Genomic DNA, 18665 nt, shown 5'->3' with positions numbered 1-18665 from the left:
TCAATCTAAAGAAAGAAGTATGTGTCTGATGTGCTCCTTTCAAGACGCAGTCACCGTTGTCCGTGATTATGAATGAGAGCGATGAGTGGAGAACACATAATGAAGTGTAACTGAAGTGTACACTGCTCTACGTAAATAACACGTATTTCGTGTTATTCACACTATTCATTAAAATTTGCAGCGATTACTTACAAATTGTCTGTTCATAAAATTAATTGCTCTGCACATTACAAATGCATTTCCGTAGTCCCGATATTTCACGACAAGATTCGTTTCCCGTGTCTTGACATTTCAACTTATTCTCATCTAATTCTCATTCCTATTCTTTCTTTTTCTTTTTTTTTTGTCTTTTTTTGCTTTCCAATAAATTCATAAATTCCAGGTACACATTACCAAAACACTAACAGCATCACTTGATTACGAACATTTAAAGTAATTAAAAGAATCGTATTAAGACACCAAAGTTATGTCGAACGATCATGTTCAGAGCATTTCTTCGTCTCTAACACCTGCAGAACGGCGAGTTACCATTAATTCTCTCGTTAATTACACCGAGCGTCATGTAAGTACCTACAATGATTGTGCGACATCTATCTTCGCTCCCTGATCTTCTTCTCATTTCACGCGATTTCGCGATCGTTTGATATATCGGGAACGCGTTGTCCTCTAAGGTTAGATTGCGCCATTCACAACTGGAGCAACGATCCGTACAAGGACGGTACACCATTTACGCTGTTAAATCCGGTCGATCTTCACTCGTAGCACGTGCAAGAAACTCCGAGGAACAGATTCCTCTGATGGGCGGTGCGTACGTTACCCCATCTTTCAGACAATCGGTAAACATACTTTCGTTTTCGAACGTAGTCGACGATCACGCGATTTGAGAAAATAAAAACGATCCATCGTCCGATCCACCGTACTTTCTCCGTCCGATCACCATCTTATTGAATTGGCGAATTTTGTTAGGCAGTCTAATATAATCTCTGACATTTCGTATCGTGAAATAATCGTAAAATAAAGATTTGCCACCGTTTGTATTCTCCATTTATAAAACCTAAAGAGATTTAAGAAGTGTGTACCAAGTTTAGGTGATCGACACTTTTCTATCCTTCTTCATCGTGAGAATGCTTTCCTCGTAGTCGCTATAACAAACCCGACATTAACTGCAGAATTTATTAATAGTAAATGTCGCTAGCTAATCCGCGAGTTGTTTTCTCGTGCGGAGCATCCTTTGCATGATTCTTCTTTTTCTCGTCGACGAGTCGCAAGGCTGCGTGGCTATGTAAACGACTATTATAGCAACGGTTGCATAGTGTACGCGAAGGATGATGTCAACGGTAACGTCCAATCAATGTACATAACAAACGCATCTTTCGAAGCTATTAATTTTTGGCTCGTTTATATTTTCCTATGCACGGTCACGGAAAATTACGGCTCGATCCCGTTAATTCTAGTTCGTCTTCTTTACAATGTAAGTCACCTCGAGCACGTTCGTTAATGGAATTGCAAACATGATATTAACAGATAGGCTCGTTGGTACTTTATTAGTATAATTTTATGGTTTATCTCATAATGATCCAACACGTATAATTTATACCATTAATGATATAGGTTTATTATATATTAGCGTTATTATAATAATATAAATGATAAATTTAATAAAATAAATAAATAAATAAAATAATGATAAATTTAATATAAATAATATAATAATATAAATGATCAAACTATTATGTTTCTGACACTGGATTCATTAACTAAATTTAGTAGCAATATCGAGGCTCAAAAAATTATATTGCTTCAAAATAATTTACATAAATTAAAGAAGAACATAGTCTCTTCATTTATTTTTCTTATTGCGCTATTTATTTCCTATGTAAAATAAAGCTATATTAATTTTTTATTTAAATATCATTGCACATCAATAATCTTTTGTGTGATTGAATAATTGTTAAAATAGATGCTTAATCAATTTTTAATCAATTTCAGAATGCCCGAAGCAAAAGCTATCACCAGGCAGAGAAGTAGTATGTTACACTTTCGTTTCCGACGTCGATCAGCTAACAGAGTCTGTGTGCAAATGCACCTCTTTGGTACAACAAGGCTACGACGTGCGAAATCTCTCGGTTTCCGGTAAGTCCCAGACATATTTCATTAGCGATATGATCGTCGATAGTCGTATGCAGTTTCAAACTAATGCGTTAATTTTAACGTAAAATCACGGCCGTTTGAAAGACATGTCCCTTGATTCGCGATAATCGCGATGATCGAAGCTAGACGATTATGTCAGACGATTTCTTTGTCGATATGAACAAAACAAAACGTGCAGAAGTCATCGTAGTAACGTACTATATCCGGAAAGGAACATTCTTGGAAATGGATATTTTAAAAGTTTCAAACGATTAAGATTTTTCAAATTGATTAGTTTTAATCGTAAATCATAACGCAAATCGATAAATGTAATAAGATAGAATGTGCATACGATGAATTAGAAATTTACTAATTAAAGAGTACGTGTTATTTTAAACATTTATTCCGATCATATGAAAAGACCGCAATTTCGAAGGTAATTACAATCGTTAAGAGGTTTAACTTGGAAGATTCTGTCGAAGGTAGGAAAAACTTTCTAGAAAGGAAAACGAGGTAGTCTTAATAAAAGTGGCGTGAATGGAAATAAGATTCCCCTTAATGTCATGTCGAAACAGTGAGTAATAATTTTTTAACGTATTTTTCAGATTAAATATTTATCGATAAATACGCGTATCAAGCGTTTAACGGTGCATAATTCAAATGATTATACGTTCTGCGATTGCGTAAATGCATACCATCCATATAAATATATCTGTATCCTTGCACTTGCAACAGGATATCGAAATCCAACCACAACGGGAGGTATATTTTTACGTCTAGTGATATCGTCAGCGTTGAGAAATCAACTCTCGGTTTCCGTCATCAAAACTTGTGTAGATGCGTAATTTATAATAATGATCCTTCTATGAATCTTACTCGTTTCAATATGAAATTCCTCATTTTTCAATCAGGATGACCAATTAACATATATTAGCTTGATTATTCGACGATAAGCAATAAGAATGATTTACATTGTTGTATAATTGACGGTCATCACATCGTTTCCTGTTATTTGAGACGCTAAAAGAGAATAGTTGCATGATTACACGTGCTCGCGTCGGCTATTTTTGGTGGATCTTGCCATCTTTATTATCACGATTAACGATCGCTTGTCATTGTTTTAATAAATGATTTAATACGAGTTCGTTGGCTCTTCGCAGTCGGCTACCACAGATTTCATCGATAACCATAGTGATCGCTGAATATTTAGAAACAATGTTCGTGATATTTATGATATCGAATATGAATTATGAAAATGAACGTATTTTAATTACGACTTATCATAGTTAAAAAAAAATCAGGAATTGATATGCCAAATTTATGTACTCAAGATTTAATAAATTAATGTCAAAGATAGACGCGTTAAAATCGAAAGGAAATTCTAATCGCAAAGGAAACAAAGTCAAAGACTTCCCTTGAACCGCATGGACAAAAGAATCTAGAAGGGAAAATCTGCTTTGTGTCGAAGTGCGTCCAGAATGTATAAAATCGAAGCAGAAACGTGTTTGACACGGGACGTTGCATCGCTAAAATATTCATACGAGACAATGCTCGATGAATATTCAAGCGTGAATAAACGATGTTAATCCTCGACGAGTATCACACATTTTACACCCTTTTATTCGTGTCAAAAGTTAAGTCTCGAAGGTTCTAATATGCCAATTAATTCGCACCTTTGGATCAACAAAATCGCAACGGAACGATTACATTACATAATCTCAACAAGCTTGTCACTTCGAACTTCTACTGTTTTCCAGGGACATTTACTTACTTAACAGAGGTGTCGAAATAGTTGCAACGTTTAATCGATTGCTTATCAATCATATAATTAACGACGCTCGAGGCTTTCAATTAAATCTCTCGAGTTCTTGTAAAAGTATTTTCACTTTTACGTACACCTGCGTTCAAAAGCATGAGGATACTTAAAATTTTCAGTGCAATTATCCAGTATAATTTTTATTTCATATGGAAGGTAAAATATTTATTAGATTATTTATCACATATTTCCTCTGAAGTGATACGAATGAAATATGTAAAATTTAGTAACATTTATTATAGTTAAGCAATTACACCGTAATACTTTTTAACAGGGATATATCTTGTATCTTCGTACCCCTCGATCATCGTTGAATAATTTATATTTTTTCCCAATTAATTTCGCTATTAATTCTGGAATTTTATCAGCAAACATGTTACGTGGCTATATTCAACATTTCATTTAACTACATAGTATGTTATACCATGAAGAAATACATCGGCATGAATTTTCTTTTTCCTTTCGGATATTTATCCATATTCAGTTCGACTTTTCGACTGGCACGCGTAATGAAGTCAATGCCATTGTTATTAAGTGGTTGCGACAGCGTTGTTTGTCCCCATAAATCTCGCCAACTTTTTGCAACCGTTAAACCCGCAAAAATCGGGCGGCGTGCGAAGCACTGTTAAAGCACCATCTGTTGCGCAACACGAAAAACGCCCCGGTGAAAGAAGACGAAGAAGAAAAAAGGAAAGAGACTGGTTTCGAAATTTCACCAAAATCAATTTGTTATGCATAACAGAGTGGTGGTCGGCTGACGACGGTATGTCACGCGTGAAATTCGATATTCGTCGTGCCGACCGCGGATCACGAGATCGAGAACGAGATGTGTAAAAGGTGAAAAAAAGAAAAATAAAGCGAAAAAGGGGAGAAAAGAGGGGGAAAACTGAAAGAAACTCAAAAAGGAACGAAAAGTTCGAGACGTGAGAAAGAGAGACGAGGACAGAAGTGTCTACACGAATCTCACGTTTGTGACATAATCGCGCGAAAACGAGCTGCGTGCTGATCCTTCTTTTTCTCTGGTTGGTGTACCCTTGCCATGAATGGTTGCGGCCGACCCACCTCGTTTCGTGGAAAAAAATATCTTTTTGATAACGACGGAGCCAGTTTCAATTAAACTCGAATGGCAGCAACGAATTGGAACGAGTTTTAATGCGAAACTTCGTTTCTTCGTTTTGTCTTCGGCCAGTGTGCTAATTGGTACGATTGCGTGTTTCGTGACAATATTTTTAGACACCGAAGGATTGACTTCTTGTCGATACAGGGTGTTCAAAAATAAGGATCAAGAATTTTAAGGGTATAACGAGAGGAGCAAAAGTGCTTAATTTACAAGAATTAACAGATTTTAGAACGTAAAGTCAATGTTTCAAGACTTTTGTTTTTTTCTTAACATTGTACGTTCTTAGAAAAATTGAATTGCTTTCACTGACTATGAATATAGATTCGTGTCGCCATGCAAAAAAGAAAAGACTGTTCCTGCTATATGTGTTTGGATAAGTTTCGAAAAACGTCGCATGTCCATACCAAATTCGTGCATGGGTGTGGCTAATGAAACGCGAGGACAGTGGCGTTGAAAGTGGTTCTTATAGATGATCCAGATGTAACAAATATCACTTTCCCTCGAGCGCTGCTGAATCTTATTTTGCGTGTCAGCGTCCATTCTTGTTTCTTTAACATCTAGTCTCTTTCTTGTCTGACAAATATTCCAAAGAATAATAAGATATTTGCGAATCTTTTTTTAATTCAACGCTTTCACTCGTTTGTAAGAATGAATAACATAATCATGATACAATGTTCGTGTATCGATACAATTATCGTGTTTCATACGACTTAACCTGTTATGCGAGTATAATTACATGTTGTTAAAATTACTAAAGGGAATCCATCATCGAACTTGTAATTGATCTGCTTACGTATTACCAAATTTCGACTAAACCAGTTTCCATGTCCTCCATTTTATACGTAATTTCAAAGAAAAAAAAAAAGTTAATTGAAATTATATGTCTCCAAACTCTTACGCGACGTACTTTGGTAATTTTACTTTGGTACTTTGGTCTATTAACATCATTCCTGAATGTAATTTGTTTTTTAAATATTTATTGTACGTAATGTCTGAAGGTATATACGAAGTATTGATATACAAGACATATCGAAGAATGATAGAAAATTTTAACTATAAGGATGCTATACCTTTACATGGGAACAGGTAATAGGAAGTAATTTTTACTGTCATGGCCAATTATAAAAATACGTGAAAGTTCGTGATTAACTATATTATGGAGACAGAGATTTCGTTTCATCTAACAGCATCGTGTCCTGCTGATTGTGCGACGAAATCGACAATCACGTGGAAAGGAAGGCGGAACTTCTAGCGGACAGTTCTTTTTATTTGTAAGCGTTACTATCACAAAATCTGCCTCACAACTAAGCCACTTTTATGAAAGTATACCTTAGGAAATGTGAACTGTGAAATTCAAGGAACATAAGAAGACGACATGGTAGTGGAATTGCAAAGAAACAAAAATCGATAGAAATGTAAAAAAAGTTGCGAAAATAATTACTTGTTACGTTAAAAATTGGTCGTTATATCTTTTATTCTTTTCCCTCTTTTTCTTCTTTACAACCATTTATTCATTTTACGTATTTTTCAGGATTCGAAGACTTTCAGAAGTCGTTGAAGAAGATTATTCCAACACTTCAGTTCGTGATTTCCGTGGACGACCCTGGAAAGACACTAAGCACTTCCGGCACAGTTCGTCAAGAGATCACCGCTCGTTTGATCGGAGTTTTGAAAGAGGCAATTATTTATCCATACTATCCGTCAGTTTAACGATATTCTGCAGTTCCTCTCTAAAGAATTTTGATCGATTTCCACAGGTTGATGGAGTCGAGTTAAATATGACTGCAGGATCAAAGGAACGTTTGGTTCACTTTGTAAAGGGGTTGAAAGACGAATTGGTGAGAAAATCATACGATAAGAGAATATTCCTGGTTCTACCCACAAAATCAGAGGAACTGGCTAAACAATTCGATCTGAAAGAACTGACCAAGTGAGAACTTTTCTATTTCGTTTAATCAATTTGTCTAACATTAACAAATATTTCTAAGAGTAGTAGATACTTAATATTTTACATTAAATTATGGTTTGCTAGGACCAAACAAGAATCGATTTTTTTCAAGATTAGTTTCCCTTCCACGAATTTTAATAATTTCGATACTCTTTCTTTTACGCAAGTAAATTGGTATATAAATAATCAACATATTACCTGTGTGCATAAAATGCTTCATAAAACGTTATAGCGATAGTCCATCAGAAAAAAATCTCATTACGGCAATAAATATACTTAAAGATGTAATCGCTATTCGCTACTTTTCTATAATTAAATATTATGACACTCTTCGACTTTCCATACCTTCTGATCTTCTGTCACAATCATTACCTTTTGTGCGTCAAAACGCATTACAAAATCTCTGTACACGCCTAGGCCAGACCTGAGCTAGACACATTCTACGAATCATGTACCGGGTACATTTAAGTTCATGAATTATTGACCGACAAGTTAAGTGAAAACGGATTTAGTAAAAACTACTCATCCATGTTCGGTGTATCTGCCTAACCTTGTGCCAGTTGCCGGCTGGATAGGTTGTTAGGAATGCAGCGACGAGTCGATGCACCACTTGATTGTACGATTGTCCGCGGATTTTCACGCGCCTTGCAATTAACGGAATGGCCGTCAGACAGTCGTTGTACCGTTCGGTATTTTTTCATTGAATATGGATAAGGGATCAGGTGCAAGGAACGAGACGACCGTGAATGCGAATGAGATCGAAACGACGACGAAAGTCATCCACGTTGAAAAGATCGTGACAAAGTGAACGTCAACGCAGCGAAATGATCCGCTCTTTTGTACGCGTTTTATTGCTAACTAGATTCTGAGACGAAAAGTCTTTTCTGTTTTGAGAAGTATCAAGCAAATGCTTTCTCTGATTTTTATAGACTCTATGGTAATCATTTCTCTGTAATCTTTAACTCGTATAATTTCTTTTCGTATCTCTCGTGAAGTAATAATGAAACTTCGAGAGTTTAAGGGTAGAGCTTCGCACACGTATTTGTATTTGAAACAATATTCCTTAGAAAAGTGCAAAAAGAGAAAGGATCGACCGATTTGTTCATAGACCTATGACAAAATATTCAAATTACAGACCTAAATAAGTAAGCGAGTACATAAATGCTAGACAAACCATGCCCATATTTCACATATAATACACAGGATGTTTCATTGAATATAGATGACTTAAGAGTATCCGAAGCGGTTCTTGAAATATAAATGAGATCGCTCTCAATGTGTTCTCTAGCCAACACTTTGAGGCAATTGTAATCAGCTTATGAGACAAGCAGCACGCTCTATGGGATAATTACGTTGTTTCGAAACACGAATATGATTCATAGAATTTAATAAATCGAGTGGCGATTATTTATCTAATTTTTCCTTCTTACTTTTTTTTCTTTTACATCCGTAAACATATTGATGCAAATGACGATGAGAGTTCCGTGTTTTTCGCTGACAGATACGTGGATCTGTTTACGGTCCCGACGCACTACTTGGTCGAAGATGACGAGGCCAATCACACTTTTCATCCGTCAAGATTGATGGGTCTTTTCGACATGTTTAACGCCGACAGTTTGATCGACTTAATCAGCGGTTTGGGCGCGCCTAAGAGAAAAATTCTGGTATCAGTACCAGCCTCTGCGTACAAGTTTACGCTGAAGGATCAGAACGATAATGCCCCAAGAGCGCCAACTGAGGAGATGCAACCGGTTACCATTGATCAGAAACAGGTGTGACATCAATGATTGTTGCGAACAAATTTTACTAACACTCAACTGATAAATAGAACGTATGGAGATTATAATAATTGCATACGATTAAACTTATCGGCTATTTTTTCAGTTATGCGATTTGATGACCAACGGAGAATGGACGGTGGAAAGGGACGAAGATCTTACTGCTCCTTACGCTTTCAAAGATAAAATGTGGATTGCTTTCGAAGATAGAATATCTCTATCCATAAAAGTAGGGACTTTTCACTTTTATTATTGAGTTTTGGTTTTGAGCATTTTGATAGATAGTTTTGCGACGAATTGTTCTTTTTCTTTTTTAAGGGAAAATATGTACTGCTTCGAGATCTTCCTGGATTGGCTGTGCATGACGTAGAGAATGACTTTAAAACTAATTGCGGAATGCCTCTTACACACGATGTTCATCGATCATTTTCAAATTTCAAGAGGAAGTCGAGAGCCGCTGTTTTGAACGCTTTGGAAGATGATCTACACGTAAATAAATATATTTATAATAATTATACTATATATTATATTATATTTTATGATGTTAGTTAATGTTTATCGATTGAAGAATCAGGATGTTCATCAGTACGCCACCTTTTGGCAAAAGCTCAGATCACAGACTGATCTGTACTGATATGTATCAGTAGATGGTAACGTTGTTTAAATTAATTTCAGTTTAGATCAAATTTAAAAATTAATAGAAGTAAATTGTTATTTCTGTATGCTTTATTAATAGTACACAATTAAGTATCAGTACTTCGTTTCTTTATTAGTACAAATGTTATAAAGTGTTCGATTAATTGTTAAATGATTTTTAATTTCAGCAAAAAGAGCTTGAGTACTCGACTAAAGTCAAGTCATCCGATTTTCGAGTTGTTCGCGTAGTAGACACTGAAGGACACATCAGAGTTGTTCGAGAAAACACGCAAACCGAATTTACTTGCTCTAGACAAGGATACTTTGTCCATCCTAAAAGTTGTAACAGGTACATCACTATCCCCAGCGAATTAATCATTGCTCGAATATGGTTTCGCTTCTTGTTATAATGGAAATGTCCTACTTGCTCCTATAGATTCTATCGATGTGTTAAATTCAACCAAGAAGTGGAAGATTACTCCGTATTCGAATTCGACTGTCCAGCAGGTTTATCATTCGACGAGCGTACAGAAGTTTGTGTTTGGCCAGGCTCCATGCCTGAGGGATCGCCATGTCCTGGAAGTAGCGAAATTGCGCCAGTAACTCGAATAAGATTCGAATGTCCTTCCAAATCTGGCTACTATGCGGATCCCCAAAATCCCCGTTGGTTCTTCGCCTGCATCGACCTAGGTTTATATCTTGCGTTGAATAATTTTTCAATTCTGTTCGAAACATTTCATTAATTAAAAATTTTGATGACAGGAGGTCCTGAAATAATGGCTTACGAATTTCGTTGCCCGTTCGGTCTGATCTTCGACGAGCAAAAATTAATTTGCGAGTGGCCTTGGTTGGTAGCAGGCTACTCTGGTACAGGTTATACAAGATCAGAATATGACGGAGGGTATTATGGCACTGGAACTACTGCAGGTACTGGTGGATACTATACAGGAGCATTACCTCATGGTTACACGGGAACATCAGGAGGAGGAGGGTATACTGTTCCTACTGGATCAGGATTTTCTGGAGCAGCTGGTGTTGGTCACGGATCGTCGTTTGGACAAGGAACAAAATATACTGGAAGTGGGAAAGAAAAGGGATACAGTGGAAGTGGACAAGGAGCAGGATACACTGGATCAGGTGTAGCTGGTCATGGAACCACATATGATGGTCAAGGAGCTGGTGGCTACTCTGGAACAACTGGAAGTGAATATTCCGGAGCAGCAGGAGCTGGTCATGGAACCACATATAGTGGTCAAGGTTCTGGTGGTTACTCTGGAACAACTGGAAGTGAATATTCTGGAGCAGCAGGAGCTGGTCATGGAATATCATATATTGGTCAAGAAGCTGATGGTTACTCCGGAGCGGGAGTAGCTGGTCATGGAACCACATATATTGGTCAGGGTTCTGGTGGTTACTCTGAAACCACTGGAAGTGGGTACTCTGGAACAGGAGGTGCTGGTTATGGCACTAAATATACTGGCCAAGAATTTGGTGGACATTCTGGAACAACTGCAAGCGGATATTCTGGAACAGCAGGAGCTGGTCATGGAACCACATATAGTAATCAAGATTCTGGTGGTTACTCTGGAACCACTGGAAGTGGATACTCTAGAACAGGAGGTGCTGGTTATGGCACTAAATATACTGGCCAAGGATTTGGTGGACATTCTGGAACAACTGTAAGCGGATATTCTGGAACTGCAGGAGTTGGTCATGGGTCTACATATAGCGGTCAAGGGTCTGGTAGACATTCTGGAACAACTGGAGGCGAGTACGCTGGAGCAGCAGAAGCTGACCATGGAACTCCATATACTGGACAAGGATTTACGGGAACAACTGGAAGTGGGTACTCCAGCGCAGGAGCAACTATAACATCTGGTCATGGATATTCAGGAACTGGCACGAGCTATACTGGATCGACTGGTAAGGCAGGTTATGGAGGATCAACTGGCACAGGATATTCAGGAGGATCTGATACGGGTCAAGTATCTACTGGCACTGGATTTACTGGTGCAGGCATCATTGAACAAGCAGAAAAAAGTGGAACAACTGGTACAGGCTATACTGGATCTACGTATTCTGATGCTGGATCTACTGATGGAGGATATTCAGGAACAAAGGAAGGATCTATTAGTGGAGGGTATCCAGGAACAAAGAGTGGGTCTAGTGGTGGAGGATATTCAGGCGCAACTGGAGGAACTACTGGAGGTTATGCAGGGTCAGGTAGTATTCATGGTGGATCTACTAGCGGAGGATTCGCGGGATCTACTGCTGGCGGATATACAGGAGCAGGAACAACTGGTGCTCATGCGGGATCTACTGGAGGATATGCAGGGCCAGGTGGTATTCATGGTGGATCTACTGGCGGGGGATTCGCGGGATCTACTGCTGGCGGATATACAGGAGCAGGAACAACTGGTGCTCATGCGGGATCTACTGGAGGATATGCAGGGCCAGGTGGTATTCATAGCGGATCTACTGGCGGAGGATACGCGGGATCTACTGCTGGCGGATATACAGGAGCAGGAACAACTGGTGCTCATGCGGTATCTACTGGAGGATATACAGGGCCAGGTGGTATTCATGGTGGATCTACTGGCGGAGGATTCGCGGGATCTACTGCTGGCGGATATACAGGAGCAGGAACAACTGATGCTCATGCGGGATCTACTGGAGGATATGCAAGGCCAGGTGGTATTCATGGTGGATCTACTGGCGGAGGATTCGCGGGATCTACTGCTGGCGGATATACAGGAGCAGGAGCAACTGATGCTCATGCGGGATCTACTGGAGGATATGCAAGGCCAGGTGGTATTCATGGTGGATCTACTGGCGGAGGATTCGCGGGATCTACTGCTGGCGGATATACAGGAGCAGGAACAACTGGTGCTCATGCGGGATCTACTGGAGGATATGCAGGGCCAGGTGGTATTCATGGTGGATCTACTGGCGGGGGATTCGCGGGATCTACTGCTGGCGGATATACAAGAGCAGGAACAATTGGTGCCCATGCGGGATCTACTGGAGGATATACAGGAACCTCAGGAGGTTACGGTGGAACTTCAATACCTGGTCAAACTATTACATTTGGTACTGGACAGTCACAAACACCAATTTTTGTTTCTTCTGGCACAACTGGAGCTGGAATAGACCATGGTGCAACCAGTATATATTCACAGACTCGTAAGTTTATTCTATAAAACCATCTTATCTTTACTGGGACGAAATTAAAATATGTATATAATTTATTTTCATTTAACTTATAGCTGGGCCTATTATCGTGGAGAAACCTGAGAAACCAACCTGTCTCACGAACCTGTGTTATGGGTCTTCTCAACCATCAGGTGGTCAGACCCTGGTAACAGACGACTATGTTTCAAGCCACGGAGCTATTTCTGGAACAAATGTTTACCAAGGTACGACTGGATTCCCTGGAAGTTTGAATGTTACTTTTGGAAGCCACGTACCTTCCATTGGAGGCGTTACGTATCATGGAGGCGTCACACCCGCTGGTGGCTATACAGTGACAACAGGTACAGGTGCTATCGTGACAGGACATGGTATTCAAGGATCGATCATCACTGGAGACTCCACTCCAGGGACGTTCGTTACCCATGGAGCTACCCCTGGCACAATCTTCTCAGGTTCTTCTGACCAAGGCACCATAATAAGTGGAGGAAGCCGTCCAGGATATACGAAGACTGGTCTAAGTTCACCTGGCTATGTAATTAGTGGCGGAGTCAAGACCGTATTCCCAGGTTCAATCAGTTCTGGAACGACAGTTTACGGAACACCTTCACCTGGTGTCATAGTAACTGGAACACCTTCACCTGGTGTCGTAGTAACTGGAACACCCTCACCTGGAACTACTATAAAGGGTCAATCGAGTCCTGGAATAATTCTTACAGGACAAACAGCTCCTGGTGTGTCTATTGGGGGATCTATCGTGCCAGGAACAGCCATTGGTTCAGGTTTTTCAACGCATCCAGGGGCTGTTGCTCCAGAATCTCCATTTGGAACTAAGATTGGAACCACACCATCGACTTATGTCACCGGCTACAAAACTAACGAATACCATGACAACGGAGGACGTGGTACCATTAGATTTAACAATGGCGATGTGACCACCAAATACACAGAAAATGATATTCCAGATTATAGACCAACTGGCGGCAATATTTTGCCAGATACTCTCATTCCAGGAAGCAAAGGTATTCCCGGTGTATCGCTATCTAGTGGCTTCACTAAGACTGGACCTACCAAGACAGGCTTTACCACTGCTACTTTAGGTGCTGGTGGTAGTTACGTAATTAGCACTGGAAAAACTAGCCCCCCACCTAATCCTGACCATATTGGCGCCAAAGCTTTCGAAGGCAACGTGGCAGGATATCCAAAATCATCTACCGAGAGCAGTGCCAAGACTTATTCAGGAACATTCTCAACTTATGGTCCAGGCTTCAGTCAGAAACCTTCAAAGGGCACTGGATATTCCTATCCCACACCTAGCATTCCATTTGATACAGGAGTGACGAAGAATTTGCCTATTTCTTCGACAGAGAGTGGCATCTTTAGTGGAACTACTCCAACGCCGTTCTTGAAGGTTGAAGTGCATAATACACCAAAATTCGGTGAGGCCGGATTCACTAGTTCACCTGCAGTTGTGAATACGTATCAGAAACCAAGTGGCTTTACGCGTGCACCATCTCCAACAGGAACACCTGTGCTTTATACCACTGGTCCATTGGAAAATTACAAGACGACTGTCTTTGAAGCGGCTAAAGTCCCAGTTACCATCTCTACTATTCACCCAGTGATCGATACCGGATACCAGACTGTCATATCGTCGACGCCATTGCCTGTAACTATAAGTCAAGATAAATTTAGCATTCAGACCAAACCTCAGTTTGGTTTTGGAACAAAGACTTCTCAACCTGGTATATTCGGAGATCGAGGTTACGTTTCTAGCACGACACCAACGACTGTATTTAAAATATCATCGAAGTATCCTTCTGGAGAACCACAGGTATGATTCTTTACAATTTTCGTACATAAAAATGCAATTCTCTTGTTATATGATTTATTGTAATTCTACGGATGGAATTTTTTAGTATGGTTATGGACCTACCACTCCATCATCTGGTTCTGGATACTTTACAACTTCGAAGAGCGTGTTTGAACATGTGACACCGTCTGGAATCTCAGAGTCACCGAAACCACAAGTGAGATTTTAAGAATAATTATACTAAATCACTGATTACTAATTATCAATATTTACTAAAAAAATATTTCCATTTCAGACTCAGTATATACCTGGCGAATCTATTTCGCCAGCTATTGGAGTAACTTACAGAAAACCATTCCCATTACCTGGCGTCACCTATCGACAAGAATTCACACCAGCATCTGTCAAATCGTACACCACTGCTCCATCGGGCATAGGATCAGGTCTCGGCTACAAAGGATCGCCTACGAACATAGCAATTCCCAGAGATGAAGTCGGAAAGCTCGTTACCAATTACAACAGAGGCACCACGAAATATGTTCCAAACCAATACGACGTTTACACAACAGGATCCGCAGCAGGAGTCGATTACTACCAGTCTCAGTCGAAGTTCAAACAGGGTTACGATTCATCGACACCATCCTCGGTTCCTAGAACACAGTCTCCTCTCACAGTGACGACTTACTCCGGAGGATACTCGAAACCATCTTCAGGTATCACGTATCAGACCACTGCCAAGTCTACAGCCGTAGGTAAACCCAAAGTGATTGTGAAGTGGAGCGATCTGCACCCTCTTCTCCTTGGAAAATTAGGAGCAGAGTGTACCTGCAGAGGAGATCCTTTCGCTAATCTCAGAGGTCCTGGCTCCAAGTTGATCAACTCGTCAAAGGGCAAAGTGGACTTGTCTAATTATGACGAATCGGAGATTTATGTAGATCTTGAGAAGGAAGGATCCTACGAAGATCAAGATTACCAAGTGACCAACTACGAATCGTCTTCGAAACAACCAGTTAAGATCTATAATGAACTTTCGAAAGCACTAGGAGCTACGAGCATTCAAGTTCAAGAAAAGCCATCGTCCACGTACTTACCAAGCGTTACTCCTTCCGTGGGAGTAGGAGGTCGCACTTCGGGCCTTTCAAGTCATGGATTAACTGCCAATTTCAGATCTGGAAAGAGTCTGAGCAACGTTGGATCTCCTATCAACTCGATTGGAGGTGGTAAAGGTTTAGCTTCCACTGTGGATCATTCTGTCACTGGTCCTATCGATGGTTCTGTCAATAGTCCTACTGACGATTCTGTCGATGGTCTAATCGATCGTTCTGGAGAGTATGAGGATAGTGTATCGGAAGAGATCATCGATGGAGCTACCAATTGCGCCAGACCAGGTCTGTTCAGACACCCTAACTTCTGCAACAAGTTCTATGCCTGCCATTGGGACGAGTGGAAGAAGAAGTTCACGCTTCACACATTCAACTGCCCCGTGCATTTAACCTTTGACAATGGCGCGGGTGCTTGCAACTGGCCTAGTATGGGCCCCGCTTGTCAAGACAATAACTTGTTAGTTTAGATGGTTCATTGTTGATGGGGAGGTCTTATGGATCTCGCATACCGCGGACTTCTCGTGACACCTTCATTTTTGAAAAACTGGAGATGGAAATTTGAACGCAGAGAGTTCTTATTATAAAAGTTTCTGAAAGAAGATAATTCTATGAATTTTGTAAAATTTTTTATATAATCTTAGATTAATTTGCTATGTTTGAATTTTATACAATCGTTATATATTTATTAGTCTTCTGATGTAATTCTAGATTTCTATTACGTTTTATACAACAATAATTATTTTATAGAGCATCGTAGATTGCAATTATCAGTGTACACACTTTCAGCGTTATTTGTAGAATATTATTCACACTAAAGTAATAACACGAAGTTTAAAAATATTGTTTTAATGGTTGAACGTTCAAGTTATGTGGCAAAGCATACAGAGCATGTGAGGTAACATTTAATTATAACGTAGTAACGGTATACGCTCAGTTTCTTTTTAAACTGAAAGACGTGAAACGCGCATAAGAGAATGCTTTTCCCGAGGTAACGAGAATGGAGACAAGGAGGAAGAAAGATCCAAGGCGATCGAGGTGCCGCGATGCGAAAGCACACTGTCCAGAGTGAAAGTCAAGCTGCACTCGCCGATTCGAATCGCCCGAAAGAAGTCGATAGTGTGTGCGATTCCATGTCCAAGACGAATTATTGTATATAACGTGCCCCACTCTTCCAAATTTCTAAATAACAACGAATTACCTTTAAAAAGAAGAAGATATGGAAAAAGTTTAAAAAGTTACAGAAAAGAAATTTTGTTTAAATAAGACGAAAGAAAAATGTGAAAATCAAACTGACGAAGCAAAAAATTGGTTCCAAAAAAATGATGAGGAGATATTTCCAATCAATTGATATTATCGTTTCTGTTGATCGTCGTTGACCTGTTGCTTTGATCGAATTTTTTTTCTTTTTTTATAATTGTGTCATTGACGATTTATATTTGTATATATATATATATATATATTTTAGATATCGATAACGCGATTTGCATAATTGACGAATCCCTTGAATTCCTTCACTTTCTTTTCCGGATTTTTCGTGCTTCCTGTTTAATACAGGGAAGTTAATTTTGAATATTCTTTGCGCACTGCTTAAGCTTGCCTTGATTCTGTGTTCATCTCGTTCCTATCTCTATTTACTATTTTTCCGCTTCTTCCCGATGCAATTATTATTTATTTGTCGCTTGTTACTATTGTACTAGAAGTTAAGGGTATATTACGACAAAAATCCTTGAGCGATCAACGATCGCTTCTCTGCGTCGATAGGAATTTCTTTTTATTATCTGTCTTGCACACTTAGATCGGAGCTTCGATAATCGTGCCATTTTATCGTGGTTGTCTAATGTAATATTACGAACTTAGAATAAATATGATAATTGTACAAAATATGATAGAAAATAATTTCAAACTAAATTTTTCCTGGATCCAACCATTTTCCGGATCTATTTTCCTTTTATCTTTTAACTATCGTTGCACCTATATTTTAATTCATTACGTTATTAAATAAGAAAAAGAACGCGTTTGTCATTTGTTGATACGGCCTGAGGTTAAACTTTCGTTTGTTCCGTATACGAGAGGTGTGGTCACCTTCCACTTAAAAATGAAAACGTTCACAATGACCTTTCGAATGAAATTTTCCATAAAAATTAGTTACATGACAACTTTTAAATGAATTGAATTATCATATTATTTACATTCTTCGTGGCTAATTACTTTTGCAATCGACAGTCTCGCCATGATCTTATTACACACTTGTAAAAAATCAGACGCGATAATCCTTGATGATGAAACATTTGCAATAATTAAGCGCAGCAACACTGTATGCTATAACCTAGGTAGATGGAAAATTGTGTCAACCAGACAGCCATAATTCATACTCGACGAAGGGCATTGAATAGATAGATAATAATGAATTCTATGCCGGATTATCCTTTCTCTTTCTCTTTGATTAAATTAAGAAAGTCTTTTAAGGAACGTGGGAGGGCAGTAATCATGGCAGAAGTGGCTTAATTCGTTCACAAAGTTCAACGTGTGACACTAATTGATAGTTTCAATAGATGACTCGTTAGCATAGAAAGCAGTTTGCTAAATGAAAAAAGAATGTGGCCATAAAATCTAGTTTCTCTGCGCTAACCGCAATTGACGCGATGATGAACTACGATCACACCTGCTTGCATGATTTTCACCGATTCGCCTTTTCAGTGTTTAATGGCCAGATCAACATCAAATTTCCAGTTTATGAGAGAAATCAACCACGATGGAAATATCTTGTGATATACACGAACGATATCTATTTTTCTCCACAATTAATCAGAGAGAATAGCGAGAATTGTGTGATGATTCTGATGTGTAAAATTCTACCATTTATTGTGCGGTTGAGAAATTGAAAGTATAAAATAATTGAATTATAATTTTAAGGCAATTATAAGTATCATGCGCGAGCGAATATATCATTCTACGGAATTATACGAATGTAATATTGTTCTCTTCAGAGACTGATATTCGAGTCGATCTTTGTAACTTTAAAGATGTCCCATTTCCCATAAAAAGAAATGGAGAGTTCGTGGAGGAGGAGGAATGAAAATGGAGGTCAGTGGAAGTAAACTCTATCTCAAGTGACCCACTGATACATTTCCA

The 18665-nt window shown here is 39.0% G+C and overlaps 1 protein-coding gene across 6 annotated transcripts in view; it reads left to right on the top strand.

Moving 5' to 3' along the window:
* Positions 1-17414, top strand: part of LOC138186883 (mucin-19) — a 46221-nt gene extending 28807 nt beyond the window's left edge. For 5 of the 6 annotated variants that reach the window (XM_069127151.1, XM_069127148.1, XM_069127150.1 and 2 more), the window contains 12 exons: positions 1990-2133; positions 6598-6743; positions 6824-6996; positions 8516-8786; positions 8899-9021; positions 9111-9281; positions 9617-9777; positions 9865-10118; positions 10191-12611; positions 12695-14451; positions 14537-14647; positions 14726-17414. In XM_069127151.1, coding sequence (XP_068983252.1) covers positions 1990-2133; positions 6598-6743; positions 6824-6996; positions 8516-8786; positions 8899-9021; positions 9111-9281; positions 9617-9777; positions 9865-10118; positions 10191-12611; positions 12695-14451; positions 14537-14647; positions 14726-16000 — 7007 coding nt within the window. In that variant the 3' untranslated portion in view covers positions 16001-17414. The remainder of the gene's footprint in view (positions 1-1989; positions 2134-6597; positions 6744-6823; positions 6997-8515; positions 8787-8898; positions 9022-9110; positions 9282-9616; positions 9778-9864; positions 10119-10190; positions 12612-12694; positions 14452-14536; positions 14648-14725) is intronic. The other variant, XM_069127153.1, reaches the window with a different exon arrangement.
* The last annotated feature ends 1251 nt before the right edge of the window (positions 17415-18665 follow it).

The sequence above is a fragment of the Bombus flavifrons genome, chromosome 14 (assembly GCF_040668555.2).
Source record: "Bombus flavifrons isolate JBK064 chromosome 14, iyBomFlav1_principal, whole genome shotgun sequence".
Lineage (NCBI taxonomy): Eukaryota > Metazoa > Arthropoda > Insecta > Hymenoptera > Apidae > Bombus > Bombus flavifrons.
This window is presented reverse-complemented; position numbering and strand designations above follow the sequence as displayed.